We start from the raw sequence: 19,974 nt of genomic DNA on the forward strand, positions 1-19,974 counted from the left end.
CTGTATTTGTTATTTTTTAAATCATCTGCCAGAGTGGTAGGAGTGCACTTACTAGCCCTGCTTCCTGAGCAATGTAAATGATGGATTTAATCTATTATAACATAGTTATCACCCCCAGAAAAATCACACACCTTTTTGTGAATAATGGGAGCTTTCTGATGTGTTTCTCTAAATAAAATGGAGCACAGTTGGCTAGGCAATCCTTGGAGGCTACTCTTTAAACATCAACAGCTCATAGCATCCTCAGGCAGTGGAAGTTTATGAATCTCTCTCTAGAAGTTAATGCACTCATTAGTTTTAGGCTGAGGGAGCAGATGGCAGCAGACTTGCCTTTCCTTGGACACAGGTGGTAGAGTCTGCACCACCCTCCATTAAAGGCTTTGAGACTGTTAATGAAACTAGTAATTAATCTGAAGATACATGTCAAAGGATTTCTTTCCTTCCATGAGGTCTGGGTTTCCCACCACATGTAATATTACTACTGAGTAGCCAACACAGCACAGAAGCTGAAAGTAAGAGGGAGGGAGGCAAGAGGAAAAACAAAATTCAGCTTCCTGGCTATGAATTTTACTAGAACCATGCAAAATGTAAATAACGACATCTTGAAATAGAAAAGCTCACATACTTTGGGGTACGGTCTCAGGTTTGAAATTCATCCCAAGCTGAGCCAGAGGCTTGCCAAGACTTGCAAAATTTTGCAGTATGCTTGGGTCCAGGGGAACATCGTCCAAGACCCAATTCCAAACAGAAGGTGGCAAATTTAAACCTGGCTTCAGTTCTGATCAGACCTCTGGAAATGTATGATTTTCCCTTCAGAAGACTGGAAACAAGCCATTTTACAACTGCTGTTGCTAAGCCAGGTGGAATTGGTGATTTCAGCTAATTACCTGTTTGCACTCAAAACAAAAATCAGGAGATCCTCAGCAAAGTGCAGCTGGAGAACTGAAGGAGAGTCACCTCTGTACACATGCCCTGATGCACTCCAGCCATGAACTAGTCTAACCACACTGACTCCTACTTTAATGCAGTACAACAGAAAACAGCCCCTAACATGCACCTGATTTGGCTTTGATTCAAGCCTTCATCTGAAGCCTGCTAAGGACAACAAATCTTGACTGTTGATCAAGACACACTATCTGGTTTCCAGGGCAGAACTTGGCTGAGTGCATACATCCCCTGTGACAACCCTAGAGCATGAGATGTTATCAGTAGCCGCCTGTCTCCTCAACACCGTGCTGGGTGGTATCTATCAGGGATGCCTGTTGACATAAGGACACATAAGGAATTCTTCCTCCCAGCTCTAGCTCACTGTTCTCCTCTCACCCAGTGTGCAGCTGTTATCTCAGAGACATCCAGAGAGTAACTGAACAGACTCACGTTTGACTGAGGATGAAGTCAGTGGTGTTTAGCCAAACTCCCTTCACAGCCCAGTCTCTTGATGCTTCTGGAGTTACACCAGCAGAAAATCTAACATTTTTTACTGGTGTTTCTGTAGCAGATTGCCCTATTGTATTGCAAACAATAAAGTGTGTTTCAGAATGCCAAAAAGCATCTAAAATGGCCAGCTAGCTCTTCATATCCTGGGAACATAACTGCAGCTGCACAAATTGATTTGAAAATGTGTGATGTCAGGGTTCTTTCTTATAAAAGGTCTATGAAGAGATTATGTTGGAGAAATAGCTTGAAGAATAGTTAAGCAGCAGGCTTGAAACATCAGACACTTGCTATTCTCACCACCTGAGCTACTTATTCCAGAGAGGGGAAGGCTGAGACTACGGAGTCCTGATGTAGCCTTGGGTCAGGCCCCCAAAACACTGCTGTTTCTCCATCCGTACAACAGGTAATGACATTTATGTTTTGCAAAGTTATTCTTTGGCTAAACCAACCGAATGCTGAGATCTCTGCATAACTGTAAGTACAAGGGGATCTCAGCAGCCATTTAAAATCAGGCTTTTGGATTTAAAAACTCACTGGATTTTAGTAGCCGTATAAGCGTTACCACTGTAGCCAAGGTCCTTTCCATACTCTGTGCCCAAATCCTGTAGCTCTAATAATCAAGGGAATGTTAAGTCTTTGAGCTGTAATATTTCTTGCCTTTTAGGATTCATCCCTGACAATAATTAAGTCTCATAAGGATGAAACTTAAATGAGCAGTAGCCTTTGGGGACAGTATTAGAGTGCTAACTGTGTTTGTGTTTTAAATATTAATGTCAAAGTGTAATTACCATCCGCTAAGTTTCAGGCTTGTGTTTGAAAACACGTTTAGCTAAGCAGGAAGAATGAGCTGTACCAGTTGGAAGCTTCTATACAGAAAGGATTAAAACTTACAGCCGGAACAATTTCTCAGCCAGCAAAGAGCACAAGGAGACATGCTTGGTGGGTGTTCTTCATGCAACCCCAGTGTGTGGTGGCTTCCCACTGCTGGCTGACTCCAGGCAGAACTCCCAACCTCTTCACACAGCATGGCGAGGCAGAAGCCTCAACAGCAGCAGCGCTATAATATCTCATCTCTGTGGGGGTCAGGGGTGTTGTGTGTCTACCTTACAATTGCAATGCAAGCTACAGCTGAGTCCCAGAGGAAAAAGCCTCATCAAATTCAATGCCACAGTCCTTGTAGCCTCTTTGCTTATTCCCTGGAATCTGGGCAAAGATCCCGCTGAGTTCCCAAGATCCCCCTGGGTCTGAGTGAGGAAGCACATAACTATTAGTTCACTTATCACATCTGGACTCCCTGTGTAGTCCTGTGTACTGCTGAAATTCTCAGGGAACATTCAACACCTGGCGGTTTTGAGCATGTGGAATGAAAGCGTACAGAGCATAGGGAAAGTAAGAGCAGAAAGGAGTGGGGTGGTGCATGCAAATTAGGTTTTGAATGGGAGAGAAGGATTCTGTGCATGCTAGCACTTGCTAGGGAATGGCTGCATTGCAGTAGAGCCACAAATTGTGAGCCAGACACAGCAACACTCTACTCTCCTTCTAGGTCTTGAGCATGAAACAGGGAGAGCTGTAGAGTCATTTCACTTCATCTCTGTTCATTTCAAACAAATAGAGCAGAAAAGTCAAGCCAGAGAAAGTGGAAAGAGGGCATGAAATGGAGCTGACTTGGTAATGGCTCAGTTAGCATGGCCACTGGTTACAACCATTAATAACATATAAGCTATTTCCACTACTCCCAAGCCTTTGTGTGATGTTAAAAGTGTGGACAGGAGGAGAAAGTGAGAAAGTAGAGAGCTAATACAAGCAAACATTGCAGAGTGTTGCCCAGAATGAATTCCTTTTTTCTACACGCTGCTACCCTGACCCTCCAGGGCCAAGGTTGGCACGTAAAGATCTCCCCTCTCCAAGTAAAGCCGGAGTGTCCCTGTTCAGGACTTCCTTCCATCAGAAATGATTCTTGTGCCCTGGGCAGGATCAGATGATCCCTACACCTTGTCAGACCTTTGCACAGTAGATTAGGGGTTAAAGATTATTCCCCCAGTGCTGCCCTTTGCTTCTGGGGACAGCACAGCTCTGAATGGCTATGCTGGCCTGGTGGGCCACAGATAAATCTTTCATTTGGCATTTGTGGTAAATCCCAAGGAATCCAATGGGATTTGGCAATTTACTCCAGCCAAGGTTTAGATGATCAAAATAATTTCTTCAAGTCAGCAGCACTTATGATGAAAGCTAGCCAAAATCTCAAAATATAGTCCCTCAGCAGGGTGAAGCCATTATTCTTTCTTTTTGAGTTTATGTGTCTTTATTTTTATTATCTCTCTGAAAGGATGGGGAGGAAAGAAGGAAAAGTAAAGTTTAAGAGCATGGATAAATCCTGCCTTGCTCAGCTTCTGCCCTGAGATACAGCTACCTCCAACCTCTCAGTGACACATTAGCCTTCAGAGAGATTGATCAATAGCTGGATTCCTGGGAAAGACTCATTGCCAGTGCCCTAATGACCAGAGAAACCTGCCAGAGGAACTGCAAAATTAACTCTGGCTCTAAATAATTAAATGTTAGGTGAATATTTTCTTCTATTAACTATTTCAGCTGGCACCCCAGCTGCAGATTCCTCCCCGCCTTTGATAGAGGGACTGTACTTTCAGCTCCTTTGGGATATGACACGACACCCCCTGTTCAGGCAATCTGGTCGCCTGGGTTCTGTTTCTGACCCTCTTCTGGCAACACGCAGCATCTCACACAAACTTGGTGCATGATTTAGGAGGAAACAGTCATCTAAAACAGATAGTCTCATTTGGAAAACAGAGCCTTCCTCTACCCCTGCCTCTGTTTCCCCTCCTGTAAAATGGCTTCCTGCTTTTTGGAGAGTGCAAGGGATCTTTGCTGATGTTTGGTAAGGGGCCACGGAGCAGGAATGATAAACGATAAGAGTAGATTTCCTGCCTGTCCCCAGTTCTTGGCTCTTTCACAACCCCTGAGCTGTGCCCTTATTGTTCTCTGTCACCATGGGTCAGACCAGCAGGGTACTAAGCATTTCCTGCCTCCATCCAAATCCTGTCTGTAACTGTGGAGTGAGAATAATAAAAAAGTGTATCAGTAAAAGCCACCTCTGCTGCAGTCACTAGGAGCTGAAGGCAGTGTATGCTTCTTAAAGGGAACTCAGTACCATACAGGATTAGGTCCTGTTTGCTTTTCTGTCTCTTTCTTTCTGCCATTCTTTTTTCAACTTAGCCAGTCTCCCTCTCCCTTTCCAGGTATCTTCCACAATGCCCCTTCTGTTCAAACTCTGTACTCTCCCCAGCTGGGAGGACAGTCCCAGACAAAGCATCACATTGCCAAGCAATGTCTACATTATCTGTCTGCCCTGCTTTAACTTTATGTTGGATCAGATATTGCTTGTCCTCCCACAGGCAGGGTGTAAGCTGACATAAAAATTTAAACTGGCTTAAAGTCTGAGCTACATGTATTTGCTAATCCCACAGAAATGCAGCCATGTGTAACAAAGTGCAAAAATCAAATTTGTCCTGCCAGAAGAACTGGGATTGTATTGATCTTGTACAATGATTGTGAAATCACAGCTGCAGATAGTACCTGGACATGCCTGCAGAGAAGGCAGGGACTAAATATGGAATGACCGATCAGCTATAAACTTTGAACCCTTCCTACTACAGAACATCTTTCCAGGACAGACCAAGATCTAGTTAAGGAGCCACCCACAGTGAACTGACTGCAGGTGTGCAGAAATGTTTACTGATATTCACACACAAAACAAATAAACATACAGGAAGGACAAACTGAGTCAGCTTATAATAATAAACCAAGAATTAAGTATGGCCCTGCTCCCTTCCAAGCTATAAAAGAGCTAAAGGATTACCAGGCCCTCCCTTGCTATCATTTCTCTGGCAGGGAAAGAGACACAACAGCATCAACAGAACACTGATGTCCCGATAATCTGCTCCAGAAATGCTGGGGATAGGAGGACTCTCACCGCCTGGCCTGTCTGAGGATGAACAATGCATTTCCAAGGCTGCTTGCTCTTGCCTGTCAGCCAACACACTGAGTGGAACAGGCATGTTTTGGCAGGGAGGGTTTTTTAATCCTTGTGCAGAACTGAACCGTTTAATAAAGCAGAGGTGTAGATAATGTGTTCTGAATTAGTGGTTAGCACTGCAGCTCAACCTCTCCTCAAGTCCATGGCGCAGAAAGGAGAAAAGAGAAGAAAAATTAATGGATTCTCCAAACTGCTAGGTTATACTAACTTGAGGCCCCATAAAAGGGCTGTCCCTAGGTTGTGTGAACATCCTGGGCTGGTCCTAGGACTGGTCTTGCATACATCTGTGCCTATAGAATCCTTCCGACTCCACTCAGAGACTCCAGTGAGTCCAATGGAACTAGAGCCAAATCATGCTTCTGATGAGATGTAAAAGGTTTTTCGATTTCAATAAAAAACACTAACAGCATCTAACAAAGATCAGAATTTAGACCAACTCTGATTCTGGAAAACAGGAAAAAAAGCAGCACATCATTAAAAAAAAATCTCCCATAATAAGCACAGCTCATTTGTCTGTCAGTGCAGGTGACAATCCATCAGGCTGTCATCTGCCTTGACAGCTGTCACCTCTCTGAGATTGACACATTTAGAGAGTACACTGTTTCCTGTGCTGCTCTCCCGTGTACTGCTCTCCCATGCTCCTGTCCTACTCACCACATTTAAAGCCCTTTGCCAGCTCTTATGTGCATTTGATATTCACCTCTATCGATCTAGGTCCTTTGACTTCACCCTACAACATACACTTTACTGTCAGTATTCACTTGAGATTGATTTGCTAGACAGATTTTTAATGCAATAGTCATTGAGGTGGGAGTTATGGGACTGGGCCTCTTCTGATGTGATTTGGAAGAACTCCAGATGCCTATCTGCATCACCTAATACTCTACCCCTGTCATTTCCACCTTCCACTGCATCTCTCCTCTCTTCTTCCTGCCTCTTCCATACAAGCTGGAATCCTCTCTCCATACTTCTACTAGTTTATTTATTTTACAACTTCCTTCTTTCAAATACAAATGCCTGATTGCTACACTCCCCAGCAGGAAATGGGGATACCAGGCCAGGCATAAAAGATGTTGCCTCCAACACTTGTGATGGAGTTACTCCTACATATACCAGTACTGAACACAAAATCAAGAATTCCAATCAGGACAGTGGCCACCATTTCTGAAGGGAAGAACAGAGTGTATACCACTGGGCCAAGACATGAAATACCCAAACCCTGGACAACAGAAAATAAGGGCGTCCTTAAGCCTGCAGAAAGGCAAGCTGCAATTCAGGCTGGTTTCGTCATTACAGTAAAGAAGACCCTTGACATGAATCAGACAGATTAAGCTTTCTTTGATACTGGTACAAATCCAGGATAAACACCATGATTTCACTGGGATTACTTCACATTCATGCTGATGCAAATATTATTAAAATTTGGTTTCTTACTGTTAGGATGAGTACGCGGCAGGAGAACATACACCATGCACCTGCTGCTGCTGTAGTTCCTAATTAGAAACAGGTTTACTGAATTTTATCAATTCTTTTTCCTTGCTCTCTCTGTCCCTCTCTCCAGGTCTCATTTATAGCTAAGGGAAGGGGAAAGAAAAAGCATCAGCAATTTCTGTCCACAATGAAATACAACGCTTCTTCCCAAGCTTCCTTGTGAAGCAAACCCTGGCTAACTGGCTGCTTTCTCCCCTTTCTATGAGAGTGACAAACATCTAGTAGATGACTAGTGCATCAGACAGAGATATAACCTCTTTGCTGAAATTGATGAGCCAGTGTGTCATTTTGGTGCTCCCAGAGCTCTGCAGCTTGTGACTGTGACAGACACTCATCGGCCTTCAGTGTGGGCTCTGGAGGGAGTCCAGAAGTATCTTTGCACTGGAGCAGGTTTCAGCTTCCTGTTGAAATAAATGTATGTGCTGCATACTGCAGACAATTACTGTATAAATCACTGAGACCAAAATCCAGAGTCCCAAGCCTTTTAGTCCAAGAATACAGCCTCTGCAGCTTAAGCTAAAGCAAAATTCCTTGAGCTAACTGCCACATTAATTCCTTTACCTTGCCTAATTTGGTAGGGACAGATGGATGGATGTAGATATAGACATATACATACTGCTTTTCAGGTTTCTGCACATGACTCCTGAGCATCCCTATTGTTTTAGCAGATGTATCATAGAGAAGTCCAAGATCTTCCTTAATTATCAGTTTCATAATATCACCCTTTTCTCCTGTGCTAGATCATTTGACACTCCTTCCCACTCTGTGGGATTCTCTGATATAATCTACTAAGTACAAACAGCTACAGCTACAACGTTAATTGATATTTATGCTGCAAACACTGTGTAACTACATGGTCATTTGCAAGTTCCCTTAGATCAGTCATTAATGATATTTAACATTGTCAAGTTATTACATCCATAATTGCTACACAATTCAGTGTTCAGGTCCCCTGACGAAAAAGCAACCCAGAAAATTTAAACAGTCCTGCCTGTGCCTTGCCATTATTTCAATTGGATGTGATTGTTGCAGAATTCTGCATTCCCTTATCCTGTAAAAATGAGTACTAGCAATTGATTTATCCTGTTACTTTCACCTGCCATGCAACTGGAGTTTGCCTGCAGTGTAAGTACCCGAGCCAGCTTCAAACAAGCACACAGTTGCAACAGAAGCATAAATTCCAGTATGGGCTGCACATGCTTCCCCAGTGTCCTGGGTGTGCATGGTTCACCTGTGCTAACCTCCATCCCATTGCATCTTTCTGTGACTGCATTCCCACTGCATCCCATCTGCTATTATTACCTAGAAAAGCTAAGAGAAAGGTGCAAATGCTAGGTTCACTGTGATACAGTGTCAATCCAGGACCTAGATTAGACAAACCCTTTATCCTGCCAAAAGTCCTTTGGATGAACAGCACTTTCATCAACACACTTCTCATTGGTTTTGTTTTGTTTGGACTTTTGTAGAATTGGAGACTAGACTTTACAAATTGTTGCAATGGTAGAAAGGAGACAAATAGTTTTCATGTTTATCCCCTGCTGTGGACAGAGTATGCAACTTCTTCAGCTTCGTGCCTACCATATACTTGGCTACCAGGATGTTTTTCACAGTGTTATCTAATTACCTCCCTAATTGGGTCGCAGGAACATCTTCTAAAGATGTGTCTTCAAGCTGCAGCAGTTGGGGATGGCAGCATTGCATCTTCCCTGCCAGCTTCCCCCTGCCTCCACATTTGTCTCATCTGTAAGAATAAATGCGTATCTCCTATGCATTCGGTCACTTTGTGCCTGTGACTGCTACCATCACTTTAGTGATAATGAGAATACTGGATCCCCAGAGATATGGGGAAGGCAAAACTTTGTTATAACAAGGCAGGATCTGTTTTCTTTTGTTGCTCTGACTCTGCTGCATGTCTGGATTAGCAAAATGTATTTGGGGAGCCATTTCTCCATTTTTCAGGCCTGCAGTGCATTTATACAGTCCCACCAGAGCCTTGCATGCCATTGTCAGTAACAAAGAGACACCGCTTAATACCTCAGAGGGTTCAGTGCAGTGCATGGAACCACTCTGGCTGCCAGCCATGGTTCTGAAAGAATAATAATGAAAAAAATGTGTGTGCTACAGGACTGCAGACCTAAGGAAATCAAAATGCTATTGATCCCAGTCCATCCTGTTCTCATTATGATCTGCTCTGTTAGTGGCATCAGGAGTTTTGATGAAATCCATCATTACTAGCAGGGTAAATACATCTTTAGGTGGTGTAAATCAGCAGCACTTCCTATGCCAATTTATGCCAAATGTGGATAGAAGTCACGTGGTATTTGTTATGTGCAGAGAAATAGTATATGGGGTCAATACAGAAAGCTCCAATATGGCTGAGGCTTGCAGAGCATTTGTTTAACTAATCAGCTACACCATGCAATCAGTGTCTATTTTTCCTTTCACAAATAGACATGCATGAGGGAGAAAAATGATTGTTAAATACTCATACAGCAGGTTTTAACAAACTGCAGATTTGAGAAGAAAGACACAAGTACAAATAAAGCTTCCCAGCTGCTTATGATTTTTTTTCTTCCGGTTGAATAAATAATCACCTTTGGCTAATTGAGTAAATATAAAACTCCTCAGAAATGGCAACGCAAAAAAGCACCAAAGCAGCCCAGCACTTTCAGGAGGAATTCCCCAACAGACAGCATACGCAGAAGGCAATGAATTAAGTATTTCACTCAGTTCCTCTAAATGTGAAAGGCAAATAAAAATCTGAAATAATGAAGTAACAAAATAAATATTTAATTAATAAACCAAATGAAGAAACAAGAGCATGGCAGAGGGAATGGTTTCTAGATACTTCACCCTGGAGTCCTGACTAAAAGACAAACCATCTCCACAGTAGCTCAAGGTTTTAAAGCATGCTACAGATTTAATAAGGTGCGCTGAACAAAATACTGGAAATACCTTGGAGGGGGGGCTACCACAAGAGAGGGAAGGAAAAGGTAATATGACAGTGTTTTTTCACACACAGAGAAATAAAACCACATAAAAGACATTGTGTGGTTTGAAGCTGCAGAACTGAGCTGGTGGCAATGTTGACAGCTGGTGCATTTACCATTAAACTACAGCGCCTTCTATTTCCACTTCTATTTCTTGTTTTTCTTAGGAACATCAAGCTTTAAACCATTGCCAGACTAGGAGCTGAGCTTATAAATCAAAGAAAGGATATGGTGATATAATATTTTTCAACCCATCTTCTTGTAAGGTGGTTTCTATTCGTTTAACATCCCTCCATGGTCTTTATTAGCAAACAAAATGTGAAGTACTGCACATGCTCCGTGTGAATGCTTATGAAGGAGGAAACCAGCAGCATAAGATAGATGCGTCAACTGGGAGGTCTAGGAGATTGGCTATAAGAATTTTAAGGAGCTAATTTCAAGAAAACAGTAATCAAGGGAAGCTGAAAGGGTGGGAGAACGTCATAAAAAGATGCAAGCTGCTTCTCTCAGCAGAAGGAACTGGGGTGATATGATTCTCTGAGGGTCCCAGATTGGCTGCACCAATTCTATAAACTTTAAGTATTACAGCAAGCCAGCTACTAGGAAGCTGCATTTTTAGAGATTATGGCTGGCTCCAGATTAAGTACCCACATAAATCCTGTCATCTGGAAAATGGTTTGTTTGTTTTAAAAGAAAATTACGTAACCGAGAAAATCCAATCTCTTCCTTTCTCCAGAATTTTTCAGTTAAAATGTTTTAACAATGAAGCTCAGTTTTACAATGAGTGTAACAGACAGGCCAAAATGAGTAAGTTCTGCTAAAATTAAAGCTGCAAAGGGATCAAAATATCCCCAAAGAGCTGCTTCTCCATTACAACAAAATCCAGAAAGCCTTCTGTACCTCCATCATGCCAGAACAGCAGAGCAGTAGATAACACCTGGAACTCACATGAGCTCTCAGATTTGTGTTCACAGCAAAGTTCATTTGTGTTACAGCTCCAGTGTACTCCTTAATCTGACTCCTGTCCAGGCACAAAGTCCCATTGTTTCTGTATTGTGGTGTTAGTAGCTCAAACTGATTAACAGAGAAAATGAGCACAGCTTGTCTAAAATAAAGGCCAAGAAGCCGAACAATATAATTCAGTTCTCTTGGCCTCCCTAAAAAAGGAAGGAAAATGTGAGATTTTGGTGAAGAAGAATGAGGCTCTCAGCATGTTCTGGCTTCCAGCCACAGCAAGAGTTAAAATAGACAGGTAAATTGAGTTAGGGGAGGAAATAAATCACGGGGCCCAACTGATGGTGCAGTGTAACTCACATTGCACTTCAAAATCCACTGGCACGAATACTTGAAAATAATGAGGTTGCATTTTGATAAAAATGAAGAAGGCATGGTCTTCTGGACTATTTTGAAATGCTATCAGCTCTAAAAGTCCTGCAGCGATCTAGTCTGCATAGGGCAGCATGTAGTGTTTCAGCCAGGCATTGCTGCAGAGAGTCCAAGAGCCTGTGGCTAGCTTAAAGTGTGCCTTTCAGAGAGACTGCTAAGGTGAAATCCTGAATCTATTGAATCTGGTGCCAAAATGTTCAGTTATTTCAGTGAAAAACTTCTGCTTGAGTGTTAATTTACTGACTCAAAGTTAAAGAATTTACCCTAGTTTTTGACTCTAACTCTGGGGTATAGTCTGCGTGTTGAGATTAGTAAGGACAGCTCACCAGGGTGAGCACTGGGCAGATCAAACCTTCAGGCTTCCTCATATCCTTAACAAAAGATCCTGTCAAAAAACGCACACCTCACTGTGCTCTGTTGAAGATGCATGAAGGGGGAACAAAGCTCATCCCATTCATTTTCTTGCCTGCATGCAAAAATTGGTAGTTCTCTCATCAGACATCTGTGTGTGTTGTTAAACAAGCCCCACAAGCTCCCCTTAGGTGCCAGCAAAATGCTGAAGAGCCATTGTGCTCACATCTGCACTGCTCTGGAATTGTGAAGGTGCCCTTTAGAAGAAGCAACTTAATGTCTGTTAATATAGAATTGAAATCACAGGAAATCATCCCTTTTACCACTTTTATTTTCTATGCATCCTCCTCACTCTCCTCCTGTTCATCCATCAATCTCTGTATCTCTCTCTGCTTTTCTGTCCTTTTTGGTGCATAAAGGCTTTGCTCAGATGACAAAAACCTATGTTCTTCCAGTCTCTGGAATGAAAGTCAATATAAAACAGCTCCTTATCTCCAGCTTTACTTTTTTATACCTTCAAGGGTCTTTATTTTATTCCAGTAGCAAACTTTAACTGACAATTACGGCCACTGATGTGCATGCAAGGTGCTTAAAACCTGCATTAGCGTTACCACTGCATTAATCCAGGTAGAGACTGGGAGCTAGACAAAGGCTGCCAAAGAAGGCACCTGTCAATGCATTCAAAGGAGGAGGCTTGTGAGACCATGCACTTAAGCACGAGCCATTCCCTGCAAAACACATGGCCTTTGTCTTCCCATTCCTCCCTTTCCAGACCTCCAGATTTAACAGCCACAGGTTAGAAAAAAACACACACAGGATGTAAAGCATGAAAGTACAGCTGCAGAGGTTAAACCTGTCACAATTATGATGTGAAACAGTGCTGCATTTACAAAAGAAAAGAATTTACAGACAAACAGCAAGTCTTCTCTGTTAAACTAAACCCAAACCTGACTTCCTGACAGTCTATTTGACAACAGATGGTAATGATGGAAAAAGAAGGCTTCTCCTGTAAGGCAGGCAAAATTCTGCTGTTGGAAATGTAGAAGATGAAGGCCTTTATTTTGCATTGTGACATGGGAATTAATATGAGTAGATGAAGATTGCTGAATGCAAATTCCTCAAGGAGGAAGAATCACTTATTTCCAAGAATATGTTCTGCTCAGCATCCTCTGGCAACAGAGATCTTTGGAGCAATGCCAGATGTATCAGGGGAATAGCAATGAAGTGAAAGCCTTTCTCTTTCAGGTAATGGCTCTTGTTGGCCAGCAGTGATCATTGCCCTAAGGTCTGCTGATGGTCTCAGGTGAGACAAATTGGTGGTCTTGGTCCTGTCTCATTCCACAAAACTACAGAAACGCACAAGTTCACATCTATAATTCCAGGGTTGTCCCTTCTAAAAGTCCAGGGCTGCCCCTTCTCTTCAAAACTTCTGGAGTTTTCACTCAAAAGACACATGACAGATACCTGCACCGCTCCACCCCCAGCTGAATGACCTCTGCACTACAGCAGCCTGGCACTGGAGCACACGGGGGCAAACACTGACATCGCAGCTCCACTATACTCAGAAGAAAATGTGATGAATGGTGAGGTAAAGGATAAACTATATCCAGCCCACCCGATCCTGGCATGTCACACACCATGCATACTTTCTTCTCATGGCCCAACATAAATGTTCAAGGGCGCCGGGACATTTATACCCCCAAAATTTAGACAGGACCCTGTATGATGCTAAGGAGCACTGAAGAGTATTTGTGTCCCTCTCTGACGACAGGTGGCTGCAGTGGCACCTGATCAAAGGCTATTCACACACACATGCACTCCGGCAATCAAACTAAGTCACCAGTTGCTGACTTCACCAAATCAACATTGTAAGGCTGAATTAGCCACATGCTGGCACTGTAATTCTAATTGTTTTCAAATACACATTGTAATAAAAGTCTGATTAGCACACATCTCCAAATGGGAGCTGGTGGCATCTACGACAGTTTTGCATTGGTGACACAAGTAATGAATGATTACATACATTCACCTGCTACCTCTGGGACACTTTTCTTCACACCATGTTTTGTTGGTTTTGTGGTAGAGGTTTTAAACAAACACAGGAAAACAAGAAGGAAAAAACAGGCTGACAAACTGCATGAGACAGAATATATAGATCAGAACCTTGGGAATGCAATCCAGCAGAGAACATTTAAATAACACGAGTACAGAGCTCTGAATCAAATCTGATCCCCATGTGCTAACAACAGTGCAGTCATGTACTTGCTCACCAGTATGGCTGCACGTCCAGAGTTTGCAGCAACATCCACCCACTTGCAGATGTGCACACAAGTCTAGCCTGCAGTGCACATAAAGGCACACACTCGTGTGTGAGCCCACACATATGCACCTAGTTGTGCACACAGTAATCCAGTAACACCCAGACACCCCCAAAATCCCAGCACACACCATCTAACAAAGACACGTTTGCTGTAACACTGCATCAGATATCATGTCCACACTTCAGGCTCTTCTCCACCCAGCTGTATCAGTCAGGGGTGGGGAGGAGTGTGACTGTCACCACAGAGCATCACTCAAACAGTTGTTGCTTGTCGTGGGTTGCAGGGGAAAGGCTGCAATGGGAAGCAGTCAGACAACACCAGCCTTCTCCCAGCACAGCAAATACTGCCCCATGGAAGGCAGAATATCAGCATGCTGAGGGATGCCTGGAATTCTGGATATGCTGCTCCTCCTTCCAGTCCTACTAAGTACAAGACACAGCAAGCCCATGAACTATTGAGCTTGTGTGGTGACCTCTAGAATTTGCGGCAGCCACTGCATACATTATTAATGCCAGTGTCTGTGCCAAGAACTGACCCTGGTCCCCGCCAGGGTCAGGGTCTATTAATTATGCACTGTGAATTAGTCCAAACTGGGTGAACACAGAAACAGAATAATTTGCCATTGGGCCAGTGATCAGATGCCCTGAAGATGGAGTAACTTGCAGAAACATGAGCATATAATACCCTCGTCACACACAGCACATGGATAAATAGTGAAGCACTTGCCAGCATAGCCATCTCCATTTCACCCTGGAATCTGATTCATTATCATGAAGGCAAACAGAGCAGAAGCACAGCGTAGGAAAGGGAGCGTAGCCCCTTCCCAAACCTACCTGCCATTCCATTGCCACATTTGTTTGAGCCAGCCAGATCTATGTAAACAGAAGGGAGCCAATTAGCAGCTGATGTGAATGGTTCAGTGGAAAGTTATTATTTAAAAGCTAGTTAAGATAATTAGGGGGCAGTTTAATTAAAACATCAACTTAAACACAAAATGAATGCAGTAGCTTTCAAGCCCAGTAGGATGCACAGCTAGCAGATTCCCCTGGGAGGCTGCTAATTAGTGTTTGTAGGGACTGCAAATAATAAATAAAAATAATAATGTTCCTGTAAGTCTTAGAAATATTAGGAGCTTGGTTTCTTTCTGTCCAATGCATGCCCACTGCTCAATTCCTACTGCATGCCCAGATAGTTTGGATCAGAGCATCTGCAGCATATTAGAAGATCAGAAAGCTGTAGTAACACAGCCCAAGTTTTTGAAGGCCTTTGCTTCCATTTAATCTAACCGTCCCTGACAGCAGAGAGAGCACAACTGGAATTCCCAAGAACCACACCACCCAGCTAAGCACATTGTAGGTTCGCTGTGTTTTGCTGCTCGTCCATTCTCACACAAGGACCACAGCTAAGAATAGGTTGTTTATGACCAGGAATTGAAAGAAAGCCTTATTTTTTCATACTTTGAAGTCAGAAGTGATATAGCCTAGGAAAAGTTATTCCTGGGTACACAGCTGCAGAGTCCTGGTGCTCCACTAAGAGATACAGAAACCTATGCAGAACTGAAGCCCATCTGTGCTACTGTGCACCAGCCTCCATAGATGGATGTACCAGGCTTTGTTCCCTTTTTAAAGTTCTGCAAAGCTCTTGCTATAACATTGCAAAGGATCTGATTCTGATCTCAGTGACACTGGTGTTGACCAGAAGCATCTCTTGCTCTTTCACTCTGCACACTGCTGCAGGCAACAATACTGAGGGTGACATTACCAGACAAATGGAGAAAAGGTGAGACAGCTGCAGCATTTGGGGCGGCATGCAGGCGATTCATCCATTCAAACAGCTAAAACCAGAATTTGCCAGCAACTACAGCAGGAAATGCTCCATTTCACAGAGAAGATAAGTGCCAGGGCTCCCCAGCACAAGAAGGGAAGGTCTCTGCAGTAGAAGAGATGGTGCTCACAGTAGTATGTGCAGGACTGAGGGGAACACAAGTGCCAATGTTTTCTCAGCTGAACGGAGCTGAGCTGTGTCATCTACTTCCTGAGCTATAGATTCTGAGTTGCTCAAGGGGAGGGGAATGCATGAATTACTTATGAATCAATTGATCTGCTGCTATTTCAGGAACGTTTACCTAATGGCTCTGTAATAGAGATGATTCCCAAACAGCATCTCCCTCACTTAACACAAGTCATCCCTCATCCCCCTTCCCAAAGAAAAGTAGGGCAAGAGCCTGCGGTACAGGAGACTTCCAGGATGTAGGGCAAACTCCTATCAGGTACTGGCCTTCTCTGTTCTTTACCTTGTTCTTGTATCACAGTTTGTACCAGGGCAATGCAGTTGTTGAACTGTCACCACTGGGAGTGAAACTGTGTTCCACCTATCTCACTCTGCTAAAAATGGTGAAAGCAGGTAAAAAGCAATAAAGAAACGGGTCCAGGCACTGCTCCCCTTGGTGGGATATATTCCGGAGTGCCATCATGAAAATGACAGAGAAGTTAGGTGATCTTTCCCTCTCTCTTTCTACTCACATATATGGAAAAAATACACTGACTTCCAATATTGCCAGAAACAAGGACATGGACCTTCATCTGGCAACCAGCAGACATCACAGAAGTCCTCAGCAGTTTCTGCTCAGCAGCATGGAAGACAGCTGCAGGACTAGGGAAAACAAACATGTTTTACAGCCTTTCAGCAGCCCTGGATTGTTCTAATGCTTTTGGGAAGTTCTTGCATCTGGCCTCTTGCATTTTACATTGGCACTAATACTCTATTTCGAAACACGAAAGCCAGTTCTTTTCTCATCAGAGTCCCCTGTGGTTTTCTCCTAGTTTCATCTCCCATATGACTTGCAAGTGCATTAAAGCATTGAGATTAACATTTCTAAAAGAAATTATGTAAACAAGATTCTTGGCATGCAGTAGATGACACTGCTCAGTAATGAGCCTGGACCACTATGACAAGAGTATGAAATCACTCCTTCAGTTTTGCATAGACCCTCTCAAAAGCCACAGCTCAATGTGGGTAGTTGCTAGACTTACCACAAATACAGAGCATCTCATAAAGGACAAAAGTATGTACTTTTTCAGTTTATCACCCTTGACTAGATCCTCAGCAGCTGTAGTCTGCACATTAATGGCCCATTGCTACTTCATATCCACCATAGCCCATGCACAATGGATCTGGTGGATCCTGAATGCTGGACTGTGGGTATTCTACGTCAGAAGCATACATGGATTTCTTTCTGAGACATCACCACTGAAACCTTTCAGCCCTGTAAGTGACCCTTTCCACCACTGCACAGTCATCAAAGCCTTCTTCTGTAAAGGGCCTGCTCCACTGAAGCCAATGATAAACTCCTATTCAGTTCCTCTGGGTTTAGGAACAGGCCTAAATCAGCTTGAGGAATTGAGAAATATCTGAGATGTGCACTTGGACTACCCTACCTTGCACCTGCAAGATGCCAGGAATTGAACCATCAATTAATTAAAAGCTGTGTGAATATGGCCTGGAGATCCTCGTCTGGAAATGTAAGGCAGAAGTTTCCATTTTGCTTGGCACTTCTTTTCTAAAAGATGCTAAAGTATTTCTGTTAACCTATGAATGTGTATCTCTGCTCTGAAAGAAGCTCAGAGGCAATTTAGTTTTACAGGAGTAGCTTTCTTTTGTAGACACATTTAAGACAACAGGAATACCACTCATCAAAGTCTTTCTGTTACTGTGTTAGCTCAAGCACAGCTGTCTACCAGCATACCATTCCTATCTTCAGCTTCTCTCCTAAACAATTATGTTTGTTGTCAGTCATTGATACTCTCAGTGTAAGCAGGGTCAAAAGGTAACCTGTGCTCAAGTAAGATTTTGGGGGTATATTTATAGGGAAGAATTTGCCCACGATGGCCAAAATCTGCAAGGAATGCTTTCCAGTGGCTTTCTTGCTAAAAACAATCTGTCAACACTTACCTAATCATCTCACCTGTAGTGTCTTCTATTTTAGCAAAACATCAAACTAGAGGATATTAAAGAAAATTTCTAGCTTTTTATAGCAAAAGATATTGAAGCTGTTTATGCAGGAAGTGTGTATCATTATATCCATTTTATAAACAGGAAAATGAAAGTACAGAGATATTAAACAACTTGCTTAAGGTATTAGAGCAGATTACTGGCCAAGTCAGAAACAAACTCAAGTGCCTCGAGTTTTGCTCCAATGCCCTGGATGACACCAGCTAAAAATCAGCTCATTCACTGCTGAACACCACCATTTCTCAGCTGAAACTGTGTGTTATGAGCACGGCATACCAACGTTACATGGCAATTTAGACAACTGTGACTTAGATGTTGTATCTAATTTGTGTCATCTAATCCAAAATCCTATCCCGTACACAGGTGGCAGACACCTGAATTCAGATTGGACAGGACAATAACATGAGCTGATCTCTAGCGAAGCCTGCTTCACCAAGTTGCTGGGGTTCCTAGTTTCCTCTCATCCATCCATCAGGGCTCCCAGCAACACAACAGCTCCCAGCCAGGGATGCATTAACCTGCCCCTGTGCTCAGTGAGCAGCAACGTTCAGAAAGCCCAGTCTGGAGAGGCAGGCAGGGGAGCAGCTGCACAAGGGACAGCAGACCGACAGGGCAAGCAGTTAGGACACGTATAGCAGCTGTGGCTTTAGTTTAGGGAAGAGCTGCAGCTGCACACCAGCTCGGCGTGGAGAGGTAGCAAAGCACTGATTAGATGGACTGAGGCAGAGACTGAGAATAGGCATGGTCTGGGGCAAAGACAGAAGCGACAGTGCTGGTGGCAAGGAGTGAAAAGAAAGGGCTGGCCTTGATCTCTGTGCTGTCTGAAGTGCCCCTATAGGAAAGCATCAGGATTAGAGGGTTAATAAAAGCACTGTGCCTTGTGGCCTACAGCTGCTGACTGAATTGATCCAGCTTTGCCCATAGTGACTTGCTGTGCAAGCACAAGGCATGCATGAAACATTGGTTCAACACTGCCCTAGAAGGCAGCATGCCAATTATTATATCTAGTGACGGCCGTGGCAGCCGCTCTTGTTCAAGAGGAGCAATGGCTGAAGGGGAAGCAAAGGAACTCATCACTGGGGAGCTAAATGAATCCAAATTGCATTTGCATTTCATTTATATTTAATAAGATAGTTATTGTTTGTTAATTACGTGCCAATTGATTACTGCAGCAACATATTTATTGAAGAGGAATAATTCAGCTGAAGATGCATATTCTACTCAACTAAATTGAATTAAGCAGATTCAAAGTGATGTAGTGTCATGGAGCATACATCTCCAGTTTGATACATGCACTTTAGAAAATTTTCTATAATCTGGAAGAAAAGCTGCTCTGTTTCACAGTAACCTGTGCTCAGAAGGAGTATCACCCACGAAGGACTTGTGTATAAGATACTGGAAGCCTGTGTATGAGCCTGCAGATCCTGAAAGCCACAAAGCTATGCTCTGCAAGGAGTCCTTGTAGTGCTGTACAGCAACATTAGCCAAGAAGAGACATATACAGAAACACAAATATGCAAACATAAAGAAATGGAATAATACACTCACTTCAAACATTGGAAGCTGAAATCATGAGAGCCATTGTCCCCATCCCATCCACTTTTCCAGTAAATAGCAAGCTCTCACTTCTGGAAGACTCTGCAGAGAGCTGAAAAAGCAGGAGGTCTGGCAAAGGTCACCCCTACAAAAGGTGAGGGAGAGGAAGAGTTTTCAGCTTGTGCCAGTTCTGGAAAAGAGATGTGGGGTATGTGGGGATGGGGGAAAATTAAATCCCATTTGATGAATATGAGAAACTAAATGATCCTCTTCATGATGGTCTTTGCACACAAGCAGCTGCAAATCAGAGGACTGCTCCAGCCGGGAAATGTCAATTGTATGGAAATGTCATCTTCATTGCAGAGCTCTCCTGGGGCTGCTGGAAACTGCAACTCAACTG

At 43.2% G+C, this 19,974-nt stretch overlaps 1 protein-coding gene across 4 annotated transcripts in view; it reads right to left on the reverse strand.

Annotated features, from left to right (window-relative positions):
- The window catches only part of DISP3 (dispatched RND transporter family member 3), a 162,258-nt gene that overhangs the window by 121,427 nt on the left and 20,857 nt on the right, over nucleotides 1-19,974 (reverse strand). The window contains exon 1 of one of the 4 annotated variants that reach the window (XM_056330958.1): nucleotides 19,587-19,804. The exons of the other annotated variants lie outside the window; for them this stretch is intronic. Coding sequence (XP_056186933.1) covers nucleotides 19,587-19,595 — 9 coding nt within the window. The 5' untranslated portion in view covers nucleotides 19,596-19,804. Of the gene's footprint in view, nucleotides 1-19,586; nucleotides 19,805-19,974 lie in introns of those variants that run through there. 4 annotated transcript variants of the gene reach the window in all.

This window comes from Falco biarmicus, chromosome 3 (genome assembly GCF_023638135.1).
Source record: "Falco biarmicus isolate bFalBia1 chromosome 3, bFalBia1.pri, whole genome shotgun sequence".
NCBI lineage: Eukaryota > Metazoa > Chordata > Aves > Falconiformes > Falconidae > Falco > Falco biarmicus.